The sequence below is a fragment of the Nerophis lumbriciformis genome, linkage group LG12, assembly GCF_033978685.3.
Source record: "Nerophis lumbriciformis linkage group LG12, RoL_Nlum_v2.1, whole genome shotgun sequence".
Taxonomy (NCBI): Eukaryota; Metazoa; Chordata; class Actinopteri; order Syngnathiformes; family Syngnathidae; genus Nerophis; species Nerophis lumbriciformis.
In genome coordinates, this window is record NC_084559.2 from 36,207,068 (window position 1) to 36,233,145 (window position 26,078).

At 38.5% G+C, this 26,078-nt stretch overlaps 1 protein-coding gene across 2 annotated transcripts in view; it reads left to right on the forward strand.

Moving 5' to 3' along the window:
- The window catches only part of sv2ca (synaptic vesicle glycoprotein 2Ca), a 120,893-nt gene that overhangs the window by 21,254 nt on the left and 73,561 nt on the right, over positions 1 to 26,078 (forward strand). For both annotated transcript variants that reach the window (XM_061985816.1, XM_072914224.1), the window contains exon 2: positions 12,117 to 12,792. In XM_061985816.1, the coding sequence (XP_061841800.1) occupies positions 12,195 to 12,792 (598 nt within the window). In that variant the 5' untranslated portion in view covers positions 12,117 to 12,194. The remainder of the gene's footprint in view (positions 1 to 12,116; positions 12,793 to 26,078) is intronic.

A 26,078-nucleotide genomic window follows, 5' to 3' on the forward strand; every position in this document is an offset into this window, starting at 1 on the left:
CCTGCTTCTTCCTGATACTGATAGGGCAAAGCAGCCGTCACAGGCCTGTGCTGGTGATTGTCTTACAAAGGGCAGAACCTGCCTGAAATAATTTGAGGTTCTACAATGGGAATTATACAAAAGTGTTTAGATGGATTTGATTGTATTTACGTAAAAAAAAAAAAAAGGTCCAAAAGCTTTCAAAATGATGCTTAAAACGTTATTGCATCAGTTTGAAAGAACTGGTACGTTGACGGATGCGAAGAAAGAAGCCATTAAAAAGGACACTGTGCTCCTTCTATCTTTGAATCGTTTTTTTTTTTATCGCATTGTGTAATGGCAACGTCGCGTCTAGTGGACTGTGCAGCCAAAAAATGTATTATTGATTTTCACTCGAGGTCTTATGAAAACTACCTGGTGAATCTCCTTTATGACTCACCCAGCCTTCTCTTTTAGGACCAGAATCAATCTGTTATTTTTGTAAGTTGCTTGACTCATGGTGTCTGGTCACTGTTAAACTAATGACAGCGGATCACAAAATGATTCATGTCACTTGTAAAAAAACATAAACACATTCAAGTTAAGGTCAAATAAATATAGCGTTTCAAATTGATCAGTGTGATACGCAACAGATGTAACGACCGGGGCGCATGGTGATGCGGGGTTTCGTTCTCCCAGGATGCAACGGACTTCGGACACAGCGTGAAGGTAAAAGAAATTATTTATTTACCGGAATAAATTATACTGGAACAAAGAAAAGGGTGCTCATAGCACATAAGGCAAAAACTAAAAGAGCTAGCATGGGAGCTAGAAGGTAAAAAAGGAGTTTAGCGTGGAAGCTAACAGGTACAGAGCCAGAACAAAAGTCGTCAACTGTTGCATGAAAACAAACTACGAAGCAAGAACGAATGACAGGGAGGACAGGCTTAAATAATAATGTCAGTGATGACAAACAGGTGCGTGTCGGGAAACAAACGCGGCAGGTGAAAATAATAAGCAGCCATGGCAACAAACTCAGGTGTACAAAACAGGTACTCAAGAAGTCCAAAACTAACCAAAAACACAAGTATCTTGAAAACGTAAACAAAAAATATGATCCGGGCAGCGGATCATAACAACAGATTCGGTAAGCATGTATGTGTGATGGAGAAAGTAAGATAGAGGAGATCATTACTTAATTGATAAATTAAATAAATGACACCAAGTACAGCGTAGACCTACAGCAGGGTTATTCAACTAAATTATTTTGGAGGCCACATTTCCAGAAAGCTAAGGACTGGTGGGGCAGCATTCTCCCTTTAAATAGTATTATTTTGTATAGTCCGCAGAACCAGCGTCCTCTACAGCAGGGGTTTAGAACCTTTTTGACCTTGGGGCCCAACTTTTCTACTACAGAGGGGCCCAGGGCCCACTCAAATAATAACACTAAACTAATAATCTTACTCTTGATTTTAATCATATTTAGTATATTTATTTATATTTATTATATCTAACCTACTTACAGTTTAACAGTCAAATGAAATTAAAGCATGTCTTAATCACAAAGATTATTTATTTAACACGTAAACCTTAGGCTTAGGTCAGGCCGATTGGAATAATAAATACTATTCAAATATACTGCAACTGAAGGACTCATACATGACTGATTACATTATTTAGTGCCAAAATAAATACATTCAATTAATAATAAATAATAACAATATATATATTTCTTAAAATAAACTGTCAATAAAATTTAAGTGCAAAAACACAGGCTCACTTAGTCATAATTTTTTCGCTTGAAACTTCTGTGACTTCAGCTCCAGACTTCTTCAGTTTGTTTGATATTGTCATTACTGCCACACGTGGTGGAAAAGTATAATACAAGTGAGTAACACTTTGGCCCATACAGACCAGAGCTGAGAACGAGATGTTTATTGGTGGCCCTCGAAGTGGTGCCCGCAGCCCAACAATAGGGTTAAGAAAGGGGAACTGCACTTTTTATTTTTTATGTACTGCACTTTTTAATTTTATTTTGCCTATTGTTCACAATCATTGAGAGACGAGAAGACAAAAGTTTTTTGTTTTTTTTGCTTTCTAACATATAAAAATCGTCTTGTACGTGGCTAGCAATGCAGCTAATGGGAGCAATCAATTCTACCTCTAAATCACTTTAAAAATGCATTAAAAAACCCCCGTCAACAATACTTAATTGACGTTCCGTAGCCTGTATGATAATCAAACTGTAGTAGCATTGTTATTGTTGGAGCAAACACTGAGGAACTCTTTTTTTTTTGTACTGGTATTACGGTATTAGCCGTAAAAGCTAACTACGGCAAGAGATAAGATAGCTTCTACAACAACACAAAACGGGTTTGGGTTTGTAATGCATAACACTGCGATACGACCCCATCTGTACTGACTGAAAAACATTAACAATCATATTACAGTATCTGTAAAGTATTATTTCATGTTTTGTTTGTACACAGCTGAGCTAGCCAGACATTGTATGTACTGTAGTTGTACTAACACGTATGACGTGCTGCGTTTATCATGATCGATATTAAATTGACTCACTCAATGGACAGTTGTCTGTTTGGTCCAGCTGGCCGGGGATGTTTCCTGATGATTTTGGGCTAGCAATCCATTTATGTCGAAATAGCTTGTCTCCAAGTTCTATATTTATAGTGCCAAAATCGCTTTCATCCCTCTCTTTCCCGGCTTCCGTCTGCTCCAACGTCTCACTCTTCCTTCGTGATCGCTTCTCTAAGCAGCAATATATTTAGCTTCAAAAGTATGAGGTTGTGAATCCCCATTTGTCCAAAAATATTTGTATTTATTGTCTGTTTCCAAGTCTGCCATGATTAGAACAAACACTCGTGTTTGATTCCAGAAGTAGGAACACACATTTGTTGCCAGAAGTCAGATGTGCGCTGCTATGGAAAGAAAAATTGATGCGCGGAAGAATGATTAAAATGATCAAAATCTGGTAAATATTGAATATATTACATATTGTTATGAACATGTCTATTACTACATTATATATAGACTTGCAGTGTGTATATAAAAAGTTGATGGAGGGTTTTGAAGTTGTTTTAGAGGGCTTTGAAGGCTACAATGGTGACTCGCATTACCTGCATCTTTCAAGCATTTTTTTTTATCATCTATAAAATGTTAAAAAAAAATTAAATAAAGACATGTGTGTTCTTGTCACTCATAATGTTTGTGAATGATAGGCAAAATTCCCCAAAATGTGCAGTTTCCCTTGAAGAAACACTGCTCTACAGTCGACATTTGATTTTGGTCCATTTATTTTGTCAGTTACAGGAGCGCTGTGCTGTTTTTAGGAGCTTCTGCAAAAAATCTAGTTAAAATGTGAGTCTCAAGTTTTTGGGCCGCCAGTTAAACAGCCCAACTGATAAAAATGAGAGGACCTAAAATGGAACCTTGAGGAACACCACTAGTATAACTAAAGACGTTGAACAAATGACTACTGACTGCATCTGAAGTAAACAAGCTACAGCAACATCTACCGTAAGTTACATAACATAATGAAACATTTTTGTAAATGCCAAAAAGGAGAAGACTTAAAGGGGTGCTTTGAGGAACGCCTCAGTTATGTAAATCACAAGTTTGGACCCCAGTGTTCTATGTTTGCGAGCAAGGTTAAAATGTCAACGCAAAGATCTGCCAATGTGTTGACAGTGGTCCAAGTTCTTCTTTACAACAGGAGCACTCTAGTGTTTTAAGAACTTGCCGCAAAAATGTTTATCTCCCAAGTCTTGAACTGAACTTGGGAATGTTGTCTGTTCATACTGTAAGTCCACTTTAGTCCTGTTGGTAGCGGTAACATGCATTACAAAGTGAGCACTTACTTTCCTTGATCTGAACCAAAGGTTCTTTCGTGGTCCATGCCAAAATTATTTTACTATTTTTGTGGATCTTTTTTTGGTGTCATCCCAGGAGCAGAAGAGCAAAAAGAGTTAGAATAACAAACTGATACATAATATGATAAACGATTCACAGCAATGTAAACAAAAGGTCCTTGGTAATGAAAAGTGAGAGTATGAAATGGGGCAAAACTGTCCTTCAGCTGTCTAGTTTGCAAGTGGTATTCGTTTGATTGTGATTGCTCCTGTTGCTGTGTTCACAGTCGGGGGGGAGGGCTCTTCTGCTGTGGTCAGGTGGTCTTCTGTGAGCTCTTGTGTCTTCTGAGCTTCATCACGGCTGACAGCGCACCTCACCATGCACTCCATTGATTTTCTGACAGGCAGACACCACCAGGAGCTGTGTGAGCACACTTGTCAATGTGCATAGACTCAAAGGACACAAAAGAACAGTTTGTTTAAGAGCAACATGGCCTCGTCCCTAAGCAGTCACACCCGCGAACTTTGACACACCCGTTTGTTTAATAAGAACAGGTTGCAGGAGATGAGTTGCAGTGTATCACACATGTTAATGACTGAGGAGCCAACACTTTCAAATACAAACAAACAAGAATGGTCAAGTTTGGATATGTATTTGATCAAGTTTGAATATGTATTTGATCAAGTTTGGATATATATTTGATCAAGTTTGGATATGTATTTGATCAAGTTGAATATGTATTTGATCAAGTTTTGATATGTATTTGATCAAGTTTGGAAATGTATTTGGTCAAGTTGGATATGTATTTAATCAAGTTTGGATATGTATTTGATCAAGTTTGGATCTGTATTTGATCAAGTTTGGATATGAATTTGATCAAGTTTGGATATGTATGTATTTGATCAAGTTTGGATATGTATTTGATCAAGTTTGGATATGTATTTGATCAAATTGGATATGTATTTGATCAAGTTTGGATATGTATTTGATCAAGTTTGGATATGTATTTTATCAAGTTGGATATTTATTTGGTCAAGTTTGGATATGTATTTGATCAAGTTGGATATGTATTTGGTCAAGTTTGGATATGTATTTGACCAAGTTGGATACGTATTTGTCAGAACGTGGACTATGGAGTGATTGTTTTCCCGAGATGCAAGTGAACTTGGATCGGACATGGCTTGAAGGTGGGTACATGATTTATTTTAAACACTAACAAACTACAAAACAGAAGCAAACAAAAGGCACGCACAATGGCGGAGGTAAAAAACTTGGCGAATGAAAACAAAACTTGCACAAAGGCAGAAACTGTGAACACGAAATAAAAACACTTACTGTGGCATGGGACTGTGAACATGGCTTGATATGAGAGGATAGCAGGGTTAGAAAAGATATGACACCAGGACGAACAACAGAAAATGAAAAGCTTAAATAACACAGACATGATTAACAACAGGTGCGTGACTCAAAACAGGTGCGTGACATGACAGGTGAAAACTAATGGGTTACTATGGTGACAAACAAGAGTGCACAATGAGTCCAAACGTGGAACAGGTGAAACTAATGGGTAACCATGGAAACAAGACAAGGGAGTGAAAAGCAGGAACTAAAAAGAGTCCAATAACTAAACTAAACAAAACATGATTACACAGACATGACAGTATTTGATCAAGTTTGGATATGTATTTGATCAAGTTTGGATATGTATTTGATCAAGTTTGGATATGTATGTATTTGATCAAGTTTGGATATGTATTTGATCAAGTTTGGATATGCATTTGATCAAGTTTGGATATGTGTTTGATCAAGTTTGCATATGTATGTATTTGATCAAGTTTGGATATGTATTTGATCAAGTGTGGATATGTATTTGATCAAGTTGGATATGCATTTGATCAAGTTGGATATGCATTTGATCAAGTTTGGATATGTGTTTGATCAAGTTTGCATATGTATGTATTTGATCAAGTGTGGATATGTATTTGATCAAGTTGGATATGTATTTGGTCAAGTTTGATATGTATTTGATCAAGTTTGATATGTATTTGATCAAGTTTGGATATGTGTTTGATCAAGTTTGCATATGTATGTATTTGATCAAGTTTGGATATGTATTTGGTCAAGTTGGATATGTATTTGGTCAAGTTGGATATGTATTTGGTCAAGTTGGATATGTATTTGGTCAAGTTGGATATGTGTTTGGTCAAGTTTGATATGTATTTGATGAAGTTTGGATATGTATTTGATTAAGTTTGGATATGTATGTATTTGATGAAGTTTGGATATGTACTGTATGTATTTGATGAAGTTTGGATATGTATTTGATGAAGTTTGGATATGTATTTGATCAAGTTGGATATGTATTTGGTCAAGTTTGAATCTGTATTTGACCAAGTTGGATATGTGGTCCTGATGGCTTTATCTGGCCAGGATCTTCAGCGCTTACTGGATCGGTTCGCAGCCAAGTGTGAAGCGACTGGGATGAGAATCAGCACCTCCAAGTCTGAGTCCATGGTTCTCGCCCGGAAAAGGGGGGAATGCCATCTCCGGGTTAGGGAGGAGACCCTGCCCCATGTGGAGGAGTTCAAGTACCTCGGAGTCTTGTTCACGAATGATGGAAGAGTGGATTGTGAGATCGACAGGCGGATCGGTGCGGCGTCTTCAGTAATTGAACTGTATCGATCCGTTGTGGTGAAGAAAGAGCTGAGCCGGAAGACAAAGCTCTAAATTTACCGGGCGATCTACGTTCCCATCCTCACTTATGGTCATGAGCTTTAGGTTATGACCGAAAGGACAAAATCACGGGTACAAGCAGCCGAAATGAGTTTTCTCCGCCGGGTGAGTGGCTCTCCCTTAGAGATAGGGTGAGAAGCTCTGCCATCTGGGTGGAGCTCAAAGTAAAGCCGCTGCTCCTCCACATGGAGAGGAGCCAGATGAGGTGGTTTGGTTCATCTGGTCAGGATGCCATCCGAACGCCTCCCTAGGGAGGTGTTTAGGGCACGTCCGACTGGTATGAGGCCACGGGGAAGACTCAGGACACGTTGGGAACACTATGTCTCCTGGCTGGCCTGGGAACGCCTCGGGATTCCCCGGCAGGATCTGGACGAAGTGGCTGGGGAGAGGGAAGTCTGGGCTTCCCTGCTTAGGCTGCTGCCCCCGCGACCCGACCTCAGATAAGCGGAAGAAGATGAATGGATGGATGGATATGTATTTGATCAAGTTTGGATATTTATTTGATCAAGTTTGGATATGTATTTGATCAAGTTTGGATATGTATTTGATCAAGTTTGGATATGCATTTAATCAAGTTTGGATATGTATTTGATCAAGTTTGGATATGTATTACCATGGCCAGCGGAGGAGGCGGAAGATGAGAACATTAGAAAATGGAGCTCAATGTATGGGCTTTTGAAAATGACACCCATCGTTTCCTTGTTTCAAAGTATTATGGTCACACATGACAAGAACGTCTGCACATTTACTAGATTAGAAGTTGGAATGTTACACATTTAAATGTATATCAAATGACAATCTTAAAAGAATAATGGGAGTACTGGGAAAGTATTTGTTAATTTGAGTATTCCTAGACATTCAAATATTGAAAATGTGGTATTGACGAGGCAGGAGTTGAAAATAAAGTCCATCAAAAAGTTGTTCTGCTGAAAATTACCTTGATATCGTTGCGGTGAGGATGGGGTTACGCCAAGATTAGCCGCCTGTTGTTGTTAGCAGGGTAACCCTTAAACCGGAAACGGAACTCTGCTGAGTGATCGTTTTCACAACATAGTGAATAGGGACTAAGAAAAACACTGCATTGTAATATGAACAAACAAATGAAACTTAATTTTACAGTTAATCTAGGTAAAAAACACATAGAATATGATTTAAAAGATAAGAATAAAAAATATGGGATGTGGTGAATCCACGAGATTAAGCGCAATGTAGTGAGGGACGACTATTACTATGGTATTGATTAATAATTTAAATACTTAATATTTCATTATGCTATTCACATTATTATCACTTTTTTTTTTTTACTTTTCATTAGAACACATTAGGATTGTTCAGGGCGTCGTCATTTTCAAGAGTAAATTCCCATATAATCCGAAACAAAACAGCCAAGCTAGAACAGTCGGCCGACATCAAGTATTATCCACACTCATTTCACTAAATCACTTCCAGTTTGAAATGTCACATTTATAACACAAAAGCAGTAACATGTCTACATTAATGTGGATACATTTTTGTTGAGAAAAACAGATTATTTTGTTAACCTGAACATGGGAACAAGAATGTATTCCCTTCTTTCTTGTGTCCTTTTTTGCTCATGCAAAACTACACAATTAAGATGGACTAAATATAAATGATATTAAATCGGATTTAATCTAAATGAATCCGAATCAACCCTGAGAATAATTTGTTTTAAATGTGTAATTGTTTGACAGCATGAGAAATAATGCATTATTTTCTTCCCACTGAATACCTTGTAGATTTAAGGCAGCTCTACTATCTCATAATGCATCATGTGGGTCTAATTTCAACACCCACTTACGTTTCCCAGTATGGTTCAATCGAATAAACCGCCATTGCCAGTGGAGGCATTAAAACAATTATTGTTCTTTGTCTTAAACAGTGCGCTTATAACCACAGAAGTCGTCCAATGAGCCTAAGAGATTAGTGGAGTCACCTTGAATCAGCACTGTCATTTTGCCCAGTAAAATTGCATTATGGGAGCTGGAGCTGGCCCTGTGATTTGTGTCCTCCTGACAAGGCTTCAGCGTTCATTAGAGGCTGTGCTGAACAGCTCTGAGATGCATGGAGAGGGTGCACTCTGGACAGCTCTGATCTCCTCACCCTGCTTTCTCAAGCCGGTTGTTAGGTTTAGTCTTACAGCCATTTAGGGCGAACAAGTGTTTCCAGTAGACAAATACTTTTAATCCACGTGTGAATGCTAAGATCCAATCATTCCATGCCCTCTTCCACTTGTTTCCGATAACACAGTACGCAGATCATTTAGGCTGAGACTCTTACACTTAGCCACTCTGAAATTAATGTGCAAGAACTTCCAATGCATGATCACGGACCAAAAGACCTGCATGACATCTCAAGAGAGAATAGTCTTGTCTTCTTTATGGTGTTTTTTTTCTGTAGAATAAGGCAATAAGTGTCAGGAACCCAGACCTCTGCTATGGGACGTTAATAATAGCTGGAGCACAAAATCACATTCGACTGGACTCTCCCTCTCGTTAGCACAGGTGGCCTAGCCGGGAAAAGACCTATTTGTGTGCGTGCATGACTCCTTATCAAATAAATATCCTGTTATAGATTGATTCCCATTCTCATTATAACGAACCAGGGGCCTCATGTATAGAGTTGCGTTGATTTCTTACTAAAAAATGGCGTTCGCTCAAATACAGAAAACAGTGTCCATCCATCCATCCATTTTCTACCGCTTGTCCTTTACGGGGCCGCGGGACGTGTTGGAGCCTATCTCAGCTGCATTCGGGCGGAAGGCGGGGTACACCCTGGACAAGTCGCCACCTCATCGCAGGGCCAACACAGATAGACAGACAACATTCACACTCACATTCACACACTAGGGCCAATTTAGAATGTCCGCATGTCTTTGGAGGTGGGAAGAAGCCGGAGTACCCGGAGGGAACCAACGCAGTCACGGGGAGAACATGCAAACTCCACACAGAAAGATCCCAAGCCCAGGATTGAACCCAGGACCTTCGTATTGTGAGGCACACGTACTAACCCCTGTCTCACCGTGCTGCCCAGAAAACAGTATACACAAGAAAAAATCAGTTGTGTTAAAGTGTGCGCACACTCTGATCCAAACACATATACAGTATTTGTTACGTCCCAATCAATTGATCGCAGATGTCTGTGTGCCCAGGCCACGCCCCCCCATTAATATGCAAATTATTTTGAAATTAGCCGCGAGCCTGAGTTCTGCACACTCTGGCCAATCAGAATTCAGTTGCTTCGAGCGAACGAAAGAGGGTTGAGATTGTGAGCCGGTCATTGCTCTGGGCGCCGAGAAACCCACAGAGAAACACATAAGAGATAAGTAGTATGCATCAGGAAGAAGGTGAAGAAGAAGATGGATATGGCCAAAGCAGGCTAGAGGAGCGGAGATAAAGTAGTGCTGCACCCCGATTGAAAAGATAGTCGCTGCAATGATACGGAAAACTGTAGAAGAGGGGGCTGACTGTGATTACTTCCAGTATAAATACAACAAAATGTGTCCAAAGAGTAGCCTGCTCACAGACAGATTAGAGTTTCATGTGTAATGTAATATTTGGTTTGCAGTCTTTTACATTTAAACATACCAGCATATCAAAAGGGGTACAAAGGACTTTGACTCGTGCTGAGATTACTCAATTTATTATTAAAACACAGGAGAGCTACACGCGGCCGTCTGCCATTTCCTCCACCGTCTCCGCTGCTGCACCTGTTCGCCCGACTGACCAAGCGGGTGCTGGAGTCTCAGGAACACATTGTGATAGCGAGAGATGGCAAAATGATCGCCTAGATCAGGGGTGTCAAACTTGTTTTTAGTGAGGGCCCCATTCTAGTTATGGCTGCCCTCGGGAGGGCCGCTTGTAACGGTAAATATTCATAAATATACATGTATAATAGCCTAATTTGCATAGGCAATTGTGTTTATTATCATTTACCAACAGTTTGATGGATAACTTGCTTTGAAATTGTAATATAACTTATGTGTGATGTCCCTCGGAGGATATTCATGCATATCTGTACGTCCTCTCGTAATGTCTTTTGCATTAGCTATTATGCTAACATGTTTACAAGTGTCTGTGTTAGTATCATTAACTTTATTTATTTTTGATAACCCAAAATAATAAATAAAAATGCGTGGAGTATTTTGTTGTATGACAGATAATAATAAAGTTTACAAGATACAGGGTGCTCAAAAAAATGTATTGCCATTTAAAACGCATTTTTTATTTATTCTGTTTCTAAATTGATTCAAAACTTTCGAGAATCGATTAATTAACTTTTTTTTTTGATTAAATATTCTTTTTTAAGAATCCTTTTTTTTTGGATTAAAAATATTAAAGAAATATTATTGCTATCATTGTTATTATTGATACTGTTCTTTTGCAAATTTTAGTTTTTCCTTTATTTAGTATGATGTTTTTATGTTTTCTAAATAACTTTATAAACTTTCTACCCTGAGTATTTTGAAGCTCGGATTGGGTTGGATTTTGGTTTGCTCTATTTTCTTTAATTTGATTAACATTCTGGGATTTTTGTAAATAAAGAAATAAAAAACAAATTTTTAAAAATACATTTTTAGGCCAACACTGTGCGTATAAATCGTATGTCAGCAGCCAAGAGGAGCTTTTGCTTTGAAAAGGTTTGAATAACTAATACATTACAAAAAACGTGTTGAATCGAATCGCCATTCCAAGAATCGGAATCGAATTGTGAGGTGACCAAATAATCCCACCTCTAATATGAAGTAATTTTCTTCTGTCAAAACTAAAAGAACAAATACATTTAGTCAGAAAGTACTTTAATGAAGCACATTATTTCCAGTCTTTGGAGGGCCACATAAAATGAAGTGGCGGGCTACATCTGGCCCCCGGGCCTTGAGTTTGACACTTGCAGCCTAGATAAACTAATAGATGTCCTCACAAATATAAATATGATTTTTGAAGCATTAAATGCATTCACGAAAAAGTACATTTTCTGTCTTTGCCTCGATCTTTTTATATTGTTGAAATCAAATATTGGCAAAACCCGAACGACCAAAGTATCCACAGCCTGTGGAAATATACTTAGGTGAAGCATGAAGTTGACGTGAGGCCGCGCACATTTCCACGCTCATTTCACTCTTGATACATCCCATCTTTTGCCGTGGAAAAAAAGGGCGTATGCCAGGTTTTTGTGCGCACGCAAGCTCAATACATGAGGCCCCTGCTCTCTAACATCAGCAAATTGATTTCAGGGAACGTCTTTATTTATTGGCATGGGTTCCACAGAGCTGAACATGAGTCAGCAGTTTCAGCATCCTTCATCTAAAATGTTCATTGCTTTAGAAACGATCATGAAACAAGGAACACGGGGTCACACCTGAATATCAATTTGAATACATCCAAAATAATTCCCTTAGGGAGCTTTGATGAAAAGTTAGGGGAACATAAATTATGAGTTCACGTATTTGAACTTGCTTGATGACTACACTACACTACATTGTGGTTTTTGTACGTGGTGACTGCATATTCATCATGTTGTGTTACTTGCTGTTGTTTCAGACCCACTGAGATCACGACTCCAAGAGTAAAGTCGGCCCCCCTGCTTGTCACCCTCGTATTCCAATCGGCGTGGTCAGAATGGAGGACACATACAATAACAGGACTTCCCTGGTCAAAGGTGCCAAGGACATAGCCAAGGAGGCAAAGCGGCAGGCAGCAAAGAAGGTCAACAAGGTGGCGGACCGTGCTGCCGACGAGTATTCATCCCACCACAACTACTCACGATTCCAGGATGAGGAGGTGGACGACGAGGATTTCTACAGGAACCCGCCGAGGCAGGGCGGAGAGGGTTACCATGACAACGACGAGGGCTCCAGCGATGCCACCGAGGGCCACGACGATGAGGACGAGATCTACGAGGGCGAGTATCAGGGGGTTCCCTCCACGGGGGACAGGAAGCACAAGGATGGCCAAGTGGCCTTGGGGCAACCCGTGTCAGACGCAATGAGGGACCGAAAGGAGCTGGAACAGGAGCGACAGGCCGATGAGGAGGAGCTGGCTCAGCAGTACGAGCTGATTATCCAAGAGTGTGGCCACGGGAGGTTCCAGTGGCAGCTGTTCCTGGTGCTGGGATTGGCACTCATGTCTGATGGCGTGGAAGTGTTCGTGGTGGGCTTCGTGCTTCCAAGCGCAGAGACCGACATGTGTGTACCCAACTCCAGCTCTGGATGGCTAGGTAAGGAAACAAGTGTCTCTTCATGTCCAGGGGGTGCATGTTCATAAGGGAACACAAAAACTGTGAACGAAACAAACTAACTTCCAATATCATGAAGATGCTATAGATAGGGGTTGCAAAGGCTCCTTCTACACTAGACACCAAATCAGATTTTTTTTGCCCTCAAATGACACAAATCAGACATTTTTCTAGTCTAAACGCTCTAAAGTACTTCAAATCGGATATTTTCGCATTAGATTTGGGCCACATCAGGAGATAGTCCAAATTTATTTGGATTCCGATCTTTTCAAATGTGACTGCGGTCCAAACAGCAATATGACCTGTTTGCGACTGTTTGGTCGAGCTATGTCATTGGTGTGTGCAGGAAATGACGTGGCCCGCCAGTGGAGGTCAATAGGGCATCACAACATCCGGTTTCGGCAGCCCTGTTTTGGTAATCAAAATCTTTTTTCGGCGGCATATATATATATATATATATCCATCCATCCATTTTCTACCGCTTATTCCCTTCGGGGTCGCGGGGGGCGCTGGAGCCTATTTCAGCTACAATCGGGCGGAAGGCGGGGTACACCCTGGACAAGTCGCCACCTCATCGCAGGGCCAACACAGATAGACAGACAACATTCACACTCACATTCACACACTAGGGCCAATTTAGTGTTGCCAATCAACCTATCCCCAGGTGCATGTCTTTGGAGGTGGGAGGAAGCCGGAGTACCCGGAGGGAACCCACGCAGTCACGGTGAGAACATGCAAACTCCACACAGAAAGATCCCGAGGCCGGGATTGAACTCACGACTACTCAGGACCTTCGTATTGTGAGGCAGACGCACTAACCCCTCTTCCACCGTGCTGCCTATCTATATATATATATATATATATATATATATATATATATATATATATATATATGTATATATACAGTATATATATATATATATATATATATATATATATATATATATATATATATATATATATATATATATATATATATATGTATACACACACACACACACACATATATACGTGTATACATGTATATATGTATGTATATACAGTATATATGTATATGTATATACGTGTGTGTGCGGGCTGAAGTCGCACATATTTTGTGATCGGGCTGGCACGTTGTTAGAATGGATGAAAAGCGGACGTGACGACAGCTGGCGGAGGACGATTAACGCAGTGCCTGTAAGGCACGCCCCCAAGACTGTGGTCCAGGTGGACGAGATATAATGACTGATGAACAACTTTGTTCATAATGAAAGATGCCTCAGCTCAAAGCCTGAGCCCCGACATTAATGAACTAGCATCCAAGAAAAGATGGCAGGTATCTGGCTTGGGCACATCAGATTAGATCAGTGTGTTGCAAACTGAGCAGTTTAAAGTCCTGAATGGTTGTTTTATTCATTGTTATTTTATTTTCAAATTTATTAGCCTGTGGAAAAAGTTAATGTTGATATTTACCTCAGAAGGCTGCAAATAGAAAAGAGGCATTACATTGGACGGCGTGGCGCAGTGGAAGAATGGCCGTGCGCGACCCGAGGGTCTCTGGTTCAATCCCCACCTCGTCATGTCCGTTGTGTCCTGAGCAAGACACTTCACCCTTGCTCCTGATGGGTGCTGGTTAGCGCCTTGCATGGCAGCTCCCGCCATCAGTGTGTGAATGTGTGTGTGAATGGGTAAATGTGGAAGTAGTGTCAAAGTGCTTTGAGTACCTTGAAGGTAGAAAAGCGCTATACAAGTACAACCCATTTATTTATTTTTATTTAAATTGTATTTGATATGTCGTTGATATTTTTTAATTATTATTATTAGAAACTCGATTTTGCATGTCACTATAAAGTTGTATAAGCCTTGCTTGTTCAATATTCAATGCAAAACTTGTTTGGGTCCCGATTAAAAGGTTAATTTGTTCAACCTTGGCCCGCGGCTTTGTTCAGTTTTAAATTTTGGCCCATTATGTATTTGAGTTTGACACCCCTGTGTTACTGCATACGTCAGCAGCTAAATTAGGAGCCTTTGTTTGTTTACTTACTACTAAAAGACCAGTTGTCTAGTATGTTCACTATTTTATATAAGGACACAATTTTTCTTGGATTGCAATAAGAAACATATGTTTAATGTACCTGTCAGGTTCAAACACCGAACTATCTGTTAATAAGGACAAGAAGCAAGGAATCAAACAGAGACAGGATTCAATTTAGCTCATGAGGAGAGAGCGTGGACCTGCACCCTCGTACAGTGTCACCCAACGCTCTGAGGAAAAGGTTCCAACGCCTCCCCATTTATTTGGGCATACCCTGATTACATAAGTGAAGCTGCTTCTAAGGGGAGGGGTCACATTATGCAGCAGCCCAGCACTGGGTCATAAACAGTTAAAACAAAATGTGCTTGGAGCGGTGTCAGGTTTGCCCCTTCTCTGCTTGTCCGCCTTATCTTTTTGGAGACTTCGGGTCCTGATACGGCCACTCCCGTGGCTGTCCAGATCTGAAAAACAGACACTTCTACGGGAAGGCGCATTCCATGGCACACAGTGGAGATTTACAAGCTGTCCGCCTTTGCTTGATAAGAACAAGGACAGCTTTGTGAGCATGTGTGTGTGACAATCATTGGTACTTTAACTTTAACTTAACAAGTAAATAGTAACCAGGGCCACCGGTCTTGACGCAGACCTACCTGAATTGCAAGCAAACAAGCTGTGTGATAACTTATATACAATTATTCTGACAGTACCATAAGATTTTTTGTTAAAATAAAGCCAATTATGCCATTTTTGTGGTCCCTTTTATTTAGGAAAAGTATCGAAAAGTATCGAAATAAAATTATGGTACCAGATATTGATATCGGGACAACTCTAGTTCATGTACAAAATGTATCAAAATGGCCCGTAGATCAATACATATTGATGTATGCTAACACCCCTGCTCTAACATCATAAGAACAAAGAAATGATACAAATTGCCTTTAACATACGTCAACGGAAGTTAGCAGTTTTTAAAAATATTTTCCCTATTTTTTTTCAAGCTGCTGCACCTCTCGAGACCTCTGTCATTGACAAACACTGCTATAAATCATATTGCACTCCATCCGCTATTGATTTCACCAGTCATAAAAATGACACCATATTAAAAAATGCATTGGTCATGTGTGTGACTGATTCCCACTATTACTTCTACAGTATTCAGTAGAAATCCAATGATGCAGTTCATACTCTTATTTTTTAAAGTCTGAGTCATAGGCAGTTTGATAAAGCTGCTCTCGAACCTGCAACTGTCTGCTCTGCAAGCTGCCTTTGTCTAGAAAGTAATGGATCAGTGCAACTTTAGTGTATTGTATGTATACCACGCCATGCCAGCCAATATTTGTGTCATTGTGTGTCACATATAATAATGTTGTTTCGGTCCGCTGGTCTTGTGTCAGGAATAAGAGGGTGTAGTGAGTACTTCTGCCCCAGTGTGTGCTCTGTGTTGTGGTCCCAGCAGTCCTGATGGCTGCAGGTGTATAATCCATCACCATGATGTTGTGCACAGGGGCTGACTCATTCACTCACTACATGTCAGGATACCAGAATGGCGCTCAAAAAGCCTCAAGATGGTGTAGCACAACATTCTCAGAGCATTTGAGAATGGGCTGCAGTTTGTTAGGCAATATTGTGAACAATACTATACTTCCAACTTTGTGGGAACATTTTGGGAAGGGCCCTTTTCTGCACAAACACGACTGCGCCGATTAGGGTTGAGAGAGTTTAACATTGGAAAAATGCTATTCAAAAACATGTTTTGAATAAAAGAGAATACAAAATGCATGAGTTATTTGAAACACTTCTATGAGTGGGGCCCTTTTGAATCCCCAACAATTTTAGTGGAATTTAAAAGAAGTAAAACAGTCTTTGCTCAAAAATAATATTGAATGAATCAATGGTGTTATGAATTATTGACTTATATGAGGCTCCAATTACTTTACATTAAATATTCCACTTGGAATTATTTTTTGGGGGAAAATAATGCATGTGTTGTTTTTGCCATAATAACTGCTATTAAAAAAAACAATTGACTTATTTTTATATTGTTTTATAAAAATGTTTTGTTTTGCAATAAAATAAGTACTTTTTTTTTTTTTTTTAATGAATTAAAAAAATAATGTATGACTTATTTTTAACACTTGGATTCTCAGGAATTTTAGTGGAATTTTTTTTAAAGAACTGTCAATGCCTAAAATAATAATAATACATTAAAATAAATGTTGTTAGAAAGAATTGACCTATATGAGGCTGCTATTCCTTCACATTAAATATTACACTTTTAATTTTTTTTTGCCATAAAAAAAACCCTACCATTTAACAATACTGAAAAAAACAAAAACGTTTGGCTTATTTTTAAGACTTTTATGAGTAGGTGGCCCTTTTGGATCCCCAACAATTTTAGTGGGATTTAAAAGAAGAAACACAGTCTTTGTTAAAATAAATAAATAATGAATCAATGGTGTTATGAATTATTGACCTGTATGAGGCTCCAATTAATGTACATCAAATATTCCACTTGCAATTATTTTTTGGGGGAAATAAAGCAAATGTTGTTTTTGCCATAAAAACTACTATTAAAAAAATGTATGACTTATTTTTTTTTGTATAACATATATATTTTGTGAAATAAAATAAGTACTATTATTTATTTGTCAATGAATTAAAAAAAATAATGTATGACTTATTTTTAGAATTTTAGTGGGATTTTTTTTAAAGAACTGTCAATGCCTAAAAAATAATAATGAAATGAAATCAATTTTGTTATGAATTATTGACCTATATGACTCTCCAATTACTTTACATCAAATATTCCACTTAGAATTTTTTTTTGGGGGGGGGGAAATAATGCATATTTTGTTTTTGCCATAAACCACTACTATTTAAAAAAAAAAGAAGAAAAAGAATGACTTATATTATATTTTTTATAAAATAGTTTTTTGCCATTAAATAAATACTATTATTTTAATATTTTTAAATAAATACAAATGTATGACACATTTTTTACACTTTTGGATCCACTATAATTTTTGTGGGATTTTCTTTTAAAGAACTGTCAATGCCTAACCAATTATAATTATTGTGTTATGAAATATTGACCTATATGAGGCTCCTATTGCTTCACATTAAATATTATACTTTTTTTTGCCATAAGAACACTTACTTACTTTTTAAACATATTGAAAAAAAAAATGTATGGCTTATTTTTAACAAATTTATGAGTGGGGCCCTTTTGGATCCCCAATAATTTTTGTGGAATTAAAAAAACACTACAACTGTCATTGCTCAATAAATAATGAGTTAAAATCAATGGTCTTATGAATTATTGTCCTATATGAGGCTCCAATATTTTACATCAAATATTCCACTCGGAATTTTTCTGGGAGGGAAACAATGCATATTTAGTTTTTTGCCATAAAAACAGGGCTGTCTTTGACAAAAAGGGCATAAAACATAAAACATATTTTCTTTATATTAACAGATAGACCTAAAGTTGATCTCGAGCAGTGATTCTAAAAACTTTGGTATGTGTACCACTAGTGGTAGGGGAATCACTTGATTAAAGTACATTGTTAGACAAGTGGTAAAATATGAATTATTGATCTACTTGTTCATTTACTGTTAATACCTGGTTACTTTCTGTTTTAACATGTTCTATCTACACTTGCGTTAAAATGTAATAATCACTTATTCTTCCGTTGTTTGATACTTTACATAGGTTTTGGCTAATACTACAAATTTGGGTATCGATCCGATACCAAGTAGTTACAGGATCAAAAAATGGTCATAATTTAAATCCTCATGTTTCCAGGGACGTTTTTCCTGAGTTTATAAACATAATATGAATTTAAAAAATAAAATTTTGTGTTGCTAAAAAATATCGATGTATAGTAGTATCAACTAGATACGCTCATGTACTTGGTATCAATACAGTATATATTATGGTGTAGATCCACCCATGGCATTGGTTTACACTGTGACGCCGGTGAGCTACGGTGTGTAGTGAAGCATGTTTAGCTATTCCTCGTCCGGCAGGGATGATACTTGTAAGAAACTTACTTTATTTGTCGCCATGGAGACAAGGATTAGTGATTTAGAAGTAGCTAAAACACTGCAGACTGCAGCTGGATGTTAGCCGCGAGCTAGCTAGCCATGTTTTAAAGCACCTCTACCTGAGGGCGTTTCAGTGTTATAACTTCACCTTTATCGATAGTTTTTAAGCCAAAATGCGTCCGTTCTCCCTTTTCTATCTACACACTGTGTCTGCTTGTAAGTACTCCGTTAATGTGCGTTGCCGAACATGCTCCTCTGCTCGTAAAACGAGCAATGTCCCGTCACGCCCGTTAAAAAAAAGGGGGGGGAGGGGGGCGGTACTTTTTAGAGGCGGTATAGTACCGAATATGATTCATTAGAATCGCGGTACTATACTAGGACTGGTATACCGTACAAGCCTAATGTGGAGTATTAATTTAGAGATTTTAAAGCCTTTTATCTGTGATGATTTTTATTTGAAATCATGACTAGAAGTTACATCTTTATGTCTTTTGAAGGATCTATATTAGCGCTTTTCTTTCTCTCTAGTCAAGCGAGGCCTCGCAGGCATTCATGCTGTACACACTCAGCTTGTCCTTGTTCGTGACTCCATCCCTCACCCTGCGTCTCTCCCACTCACCCTCCTTTCTTTATGTTTCTCTTTTCTGCCGCGGACCTCCCCTATACTTTTTATTTTTAATCCCCCCCAACCCTCACCGCCCCTTACTGATTGCCCAGAGGCTCCTCCCTGTTGAGGTGCATGGGTGCACAAGCATGTCTTAGCGTGGCCTGTGTGATTACTATGACCTTGTTGGCATCCATTAAGAGTTTTGCATGTAATTACCCTTAATTACAGACAACACGCTAAAGTGAGTTGATGTTTCAAAGGTGCCGTGGTTGTATCTAAGTGTCTTGATGGGAAACGGAAAAAGCAAACAATAAAATATGATTGCCTGTTCCATCCTCAAGCCACATAAAAGTGCTTTAAATCGATCCTGTTGTCCCTTCGTCCATTTCAAAGTACAGGACAAAAAAATACTGTGAAATGAAATAGACGACTTAATGTACCGGACACATTTTGTTGACAATGCAGGTCTTATTGGTCTTAAACAGTAAGTGTAAGTAGATGCTTTCTAAGTATGATACGACTAAAGATTGTGATGCACTCGAATATTTAAATGTGGGAGAGAAACCAAAACAACAGCAATTTAAACAGATATTTGTAATAGTAAGCTTAATCTTGGATGGATTTACAGTACAATACTTAATTTGTTGACTCAATTTTCTATATGAAAAGTGTTTGTAAAAAGAAAAGTTTGTATAATAAAGCAAATTTCCCCAACAACATGGCTAATTGGTTCCAGCCTCTACAAAAGTCCATATTTTAGTAAAGCTATGTACACTTTGAACACAATCATGTGTATCAACACATACATAACAAGAAAATGAATAATCAAGTATTTAATAACATAAATAATGAACCGCTACTTTTTTCCCAAGCTTTATACCCTGCATCTTGTACAAAGGTGCAGCTAATCTATGGATTTTTCTTCTTTTTTATACAATAAACTTACATACTAGTAACACAGACACAGCGACTGAAAATGTGTGTTATTGTTTGTGCCCGGGTGCCATCTTTTAGAGGAGTTTTCTCACTGCAGGTGCTGCGGGTTAAAAAACTACAGTATTTCCTTCTGTTTCTTGCCTTGAACTGGAAGTATAAGCGCCTTTCTGTCTACTAGTCGTCAATAGCGTTTCTTCTTGTTTGGTTTTTTTCATTTATTACTAATCCTTCACATGTTTGTTAGTAGTGTTATCATACATGTTCGTACGTGCTATCGTATTGTAATCAAGCTAGCGTTGTTAGCATTGTGTTAGTATTATTAACTTACAATGACATTCTTTTTGGAGTGTTTCAGTTTCACAAATTCCGCAGTAAACTCACCAAGATGTCACTGTAGAGTTATTGAGTCTGTTTAGCTGAATGGAGAGTGAGCTTCCGCAGCTATGACGATGGCGTCTGTTTTATTTAATCATCCGTTTTACTTCCGTATTACAGACGCCGGTGGGAAACAATTAAGGTATGTGAATAAATATTTACAAAATCTTTCTGTGTAAATATCTGATTTCGCAACATATCTATCTGCAGTTTATAATCCGGTGCGGCTAATATAAGGAACATAATTATTTTTTACTGCAATTTGGTGGGTGTGGCTTATACACCAGTGCCCTTTATAATCTGGAAAATACGGTACAAAGCAAAAAAAACAACAACTAGCTAAATTGTATGCAGCTGCTTTGCCAACACATTATTACTAGCCCTATGGTGCACTGAGTTTGTAATCACAAAACTCCTTTACTTTAACAGTCAGGTGGCTACAATTTTTAAGAATAAAAAAATAAATTCCACTTTACAGTACATTGTCGGTTCCTTTTCTTGGGGTGGTGGAAGACGTGTCGACAACGCTGTGGATACTTTCTGAATGTTTCAAACCCCACATCGCTTGTCCATCACTTTTTTTGAACTTATATCGAGCTAGCAGAGCTGGACAAATGCTATAAAAAGGCTAAAAAAACATGTAAAACGCACATGAGAGATCGATCAGCCCGCCCACAATGGGTGGATGAAACGTTCGTACACAGAGACGAGGTCCGTAGACCAAAAGTTTTCAGTCTGTGGTCCGTAAATCGAAAAAAGTTTGTAAATTGAGATTCCACTGTAGTTTATTCAAGTTTCCATCCATCCATCCCTTTTCTACCGTTGTTGTGCAATTTTCGGATATCGGATACATCAAAACAATGGGTATACATCGAGGTTCCGCTGTACACGGTTTTCGGACATGTCAAGAGGTTCAAGACTGTTGGAAAACCATTTCAGGTGACTACCTCTTGAAGCTCATCGAGAGAATGCCAAGAGTGTGCAAAGCAGTAATCAGAGCGAAGGGTGGCTATTTTGAAGAAACTAGAATATAAAACATGCTTTCAGTTACTTCACTTTTTTTGTTAAGTACATAACTCCACATGTGTTCATTCATAGTTTTGATGCATTCAGTGACAATCTACAATGTAAATAGTCATGAAAATAAAGAAAAGGCATTGAATGAGAAGGCGTGTCCAAACTTTTGGCCTGTACTGTATGTACTAAGTCGAAAGAGCTCCAATACAAGAGCTATAATAGAAAAGATGCAATAATAATGGTTAATTTTGTTTGACATCAACAGAATGGTGTTTGTTTTTTATTGTAATTTACTTATGTCTAGAATTGCACTAGATCGTACTGCCTCTAAGTTATTATTATAACTCATGTCTCTAAATGAGTTACAGTAACAGAAACATAGAAACAGATCTCCCACTTCTATACAACTACAAACACAATAATAAACAATACCTCGCCAACAGTGTCATCGGAATATGAGCTTCATTATATTTGTAAAAGCAGAATTGTCGAGTAGAAAAGTATCCACATACAATATGCAGGGCTTGTATTGTGTATATGTATTATACAGTGTTTTTTTACCGTATTGGGAAATGCAACGCTTGGAATATGTTTAAAACGGAATCATGAAATTATGCGACGTGAGAAAAAAAGGATAAATATATCACATTTTAAATACATATTTCTCATGTACCGTACTGCACACATGGAAAGCCCTTTACTGTGTAATGTGTGCTCCACAGTGGACAGGCAAAGTGGGGGGCAGCCCTGGAGTAGAGAGATTACCAAGTTAAGAGGACTAATGGGGAGGGAGGAGTGGGAGGATCAGAGCGAGATGCTGGCACATTGGCGCTATACAGCACGCCAACAATGTGAGTGAGAGGCTTTGCTATCACCTCGGATCCGCAAGACAATAGGCACACATCACCCTATCATTACTTATTTGTTCTCACATGGGCTGCGTTTCTCTTCCTGATACTCCCCCTCATTTCTTGTCTTCGTCGTCACTCAACAGCTCCTCGCTTCCAAGACCTCTCCGTCAGATCAGTTGCAGCCCTTTTATTCAGTGTTTCTTTATTGCACCATCAACCTCCATCTGCAGTGGCCCCCTCCCATTTTTTTTATCCCTGTTGCCAGCCTCTCCGTGTGGGGCTCGGGGGTCCAGGAGCAGCTGAGCATAGCTAAACTGTGGTAAGACGACAGCATCACTGCAGAGATTAGCGCCACTCGTGCAGTGCAGCTCTACCAATGGGTGGGAACGTGTCTACTTGTGTGGGCGAGGAAGGGACCCCTTGATGCTACTAGCAAGGTCATCCACAAGTAAACCATATCTAGCGACCTTCTCCCATCGGGGGGAATTGTTCAATTTTATGGGCATTACCCTCACTGTGCACTGGATCACATAACCGATGCTGGGTGAGCCTGTTTCAAACCCCACACTTAACAATAGGCTACTTTCATGCAGATGACATCGGAATCCCACTCCCACTGATATGACTTGAATACGCCAAGATGCTTCAATCGCTTGTTCTGCGGAGGTGGCCAAAGATGGAGGCCGGAATCCGACACACGATGTAGTACAAGTGTGATTACTCGCTCCAAAAGGAGCTGATAGTATTTAATGAGGGGGTGTACAAAACCCAAAACCTGTGAAGTTGGCACGTTGTGTTAATCGTAAATAAAAACAGACTACAATGACTCGCAAATCCTTTTCAACTTATATTCAAATGAATATTGGGTTTGTGGGTTCCCTGTATGCATTTCTAGTAATGATTCTTACGGCTCTTTTCTGCACAAGGAAGATTGGATTTAAATAGGTTTTACAGGCACTACCCCACACTTCAATACAGTATGTTAGATATGGAACAATCAGTGAGTTATACAAAATATACAATGCTTTTTGTTTGAGCAATTCCTTCACTTTGTGTAAAATAGCAATAGTTTTAGATACAGGGCCACATGGCAGTTATGGTTGCAACCTTAAATAATTTATGAACATAAATATATAGGCATTCACCTCATGACATTATTACATTGTTTTAAGTACACACAAAAAATATTTAGATTTTGCTGTCAAAAACTGGCAGCTCAGTCGCCACAATTTTACCGTGAAAGTCATATTCCATATTAAAGCCATATTACTGTAAATGGAAAACAACACTGTTTTTTTTTTACAGTAAAAAGTTGGCAACTGACCTGCCAGTTTTTTGTGGTAAAATCTATTGTCATTATAAACATTGTACCATTTGCTTTGAAATCATAAGTCAAGCAGATATTTACTATTAATTAAATAAAAGTTTCAAATGGATAGAAAAACTTGATAGCCATAAGCATACATAAACATGTTACACAGAACCCACAAAACTTGCAACAGAGGGGTGGGGGTGAGGGGCTACAGTGGAAGGCTCCTATAGTCCAAGATAGTGTTATATATGTTACACTATTAGATAGTATTCAAGTTGAAAAGATATGCAATTGCATGTAATACATGTATTTTTTTCTGTCAAATGGAAAGAATACCTTTAGTACATACTTGCCAACCTTGAGACCTCCGATTTCGGGAGGTGGGGGGAGGAGGGTGGGCGTGGTCGGGGTGGGATGGGGGCGTGGTTGGGGGCGTGGCTAAAACGGGAGGAGTATATTTACAGCTAGAATTCACCAAGTCAAGTATTTCATATATATATATATATATATATATATATATATATATATATATATATATATTATATGTATATATTTATATATATATATATACGTGTATATATATATATATATATATATATATATATATATATATATATATATATATATATATATATAAAATAAATACTTGAATTTTAGTGTTCATTTATTTACACATATACACACACATAACACTCATCTGCTCATTGTTGAGTTAAGGGTTGAATTGTCCATCCTTGTTCTATTCTCTGTCACTATTTTTCTAACCATGCTGAACACCCTCTCTGTGATACATTGATGTGTGGCACGCACAAAAGTGCTTTCATCAAATGCACTAGATGGCAGTATTGTCCTGTTTAAGAGTGTCACAACATTGCTGTTTACGGCAGACGAACTGCTTTACGGTATACAAAAACGTGACTGCTGTTGTTGTGTGTTGTTACCGCGCTGGGAGGACGTTAATGAAACTGCCTAACAATAAACCCACATAAGAAACCAAGAACTCGCCCTCCATCCTTCTACAGTTATAACGTGATTGGGCAGGTATGCTGTTTATATTCTGAATTTCGGGAGATTTTCGGGAGAAAATTTGTCCCGGGAGGTTTTCGGGAGAGGCGCTGAATTTCGGGAGTCTCCCGGAAAATCCGGGAGGGTTGGCAAGTATGCTTTAGTAAGATAAAGTACTTTATTGACGCATATTATTTTCAGGCATTTGCGGGGCCCGTTAAATGATGTGGCGGGCCAGATTTGGCCCCCGGGCCTTGAGTTTGACACCTGTGTGTGCTTTAGCTATTGTATCATTTATCATCGTGATTTCCATGACAAATGTTCATCAATTATAACACCCATAAACTTGATTTATTGTGTTCTTTGAATCTCAACTCCTTTGACATATACTGTATGAGCCATCCACCCTTTTCCTATTACTGCAAAAAATCATACATTTTTGTTTTAGCCTCTCTATTTACATCAAAGCATCTTTTATAATTTTGATAAATTCATTTTCAACCACCTGTAAAACATCTGAAATATTTAAAACTAGGGTTGTGTCGTCCGCAAATAAAATACAGTTAACAGTTTGGAAACCATACTAATATAATTGACGTACATGGGAAACCTTCATGACCACATCTTGACACTGAGAGCCAAACGCATCAAAGCGTGAAATCAGAGTAGTGGTCTTGAACGCAGCTCTGTGCTCCATCCCATCATGATCCTGGGGGTTTGTAGGGTGTTCCTCTAAATCAGGGGTCGGCGACCCAACATGTTGAAAGAGCCATATTGGATCAAAAATACAAAAATCAATCTGTCTGGAGCCGCAAAAAGTTAAAAGCCTTATGTAAGTGTTAAAATGAAAGCAACACATTAAGTGTCTCAGAGGGTGAGATAACTCCTGGAAATGACTGGCTTAAATCTGCCAAAGGTATAGATATGTGTGTCCAAGTTAAATGAAAGGACAGAGTCTCTTCTTCTAATGGATTTATTACAATCTTTGCAAGCTGGGTAACGTTTGCTGTGGTCTGGAACAACATGGCACACAAACAACTATCAGAAATGCAGCCAATATTACATACAGATAATGTGTCATGAGACATGCAAATATAAATTAAA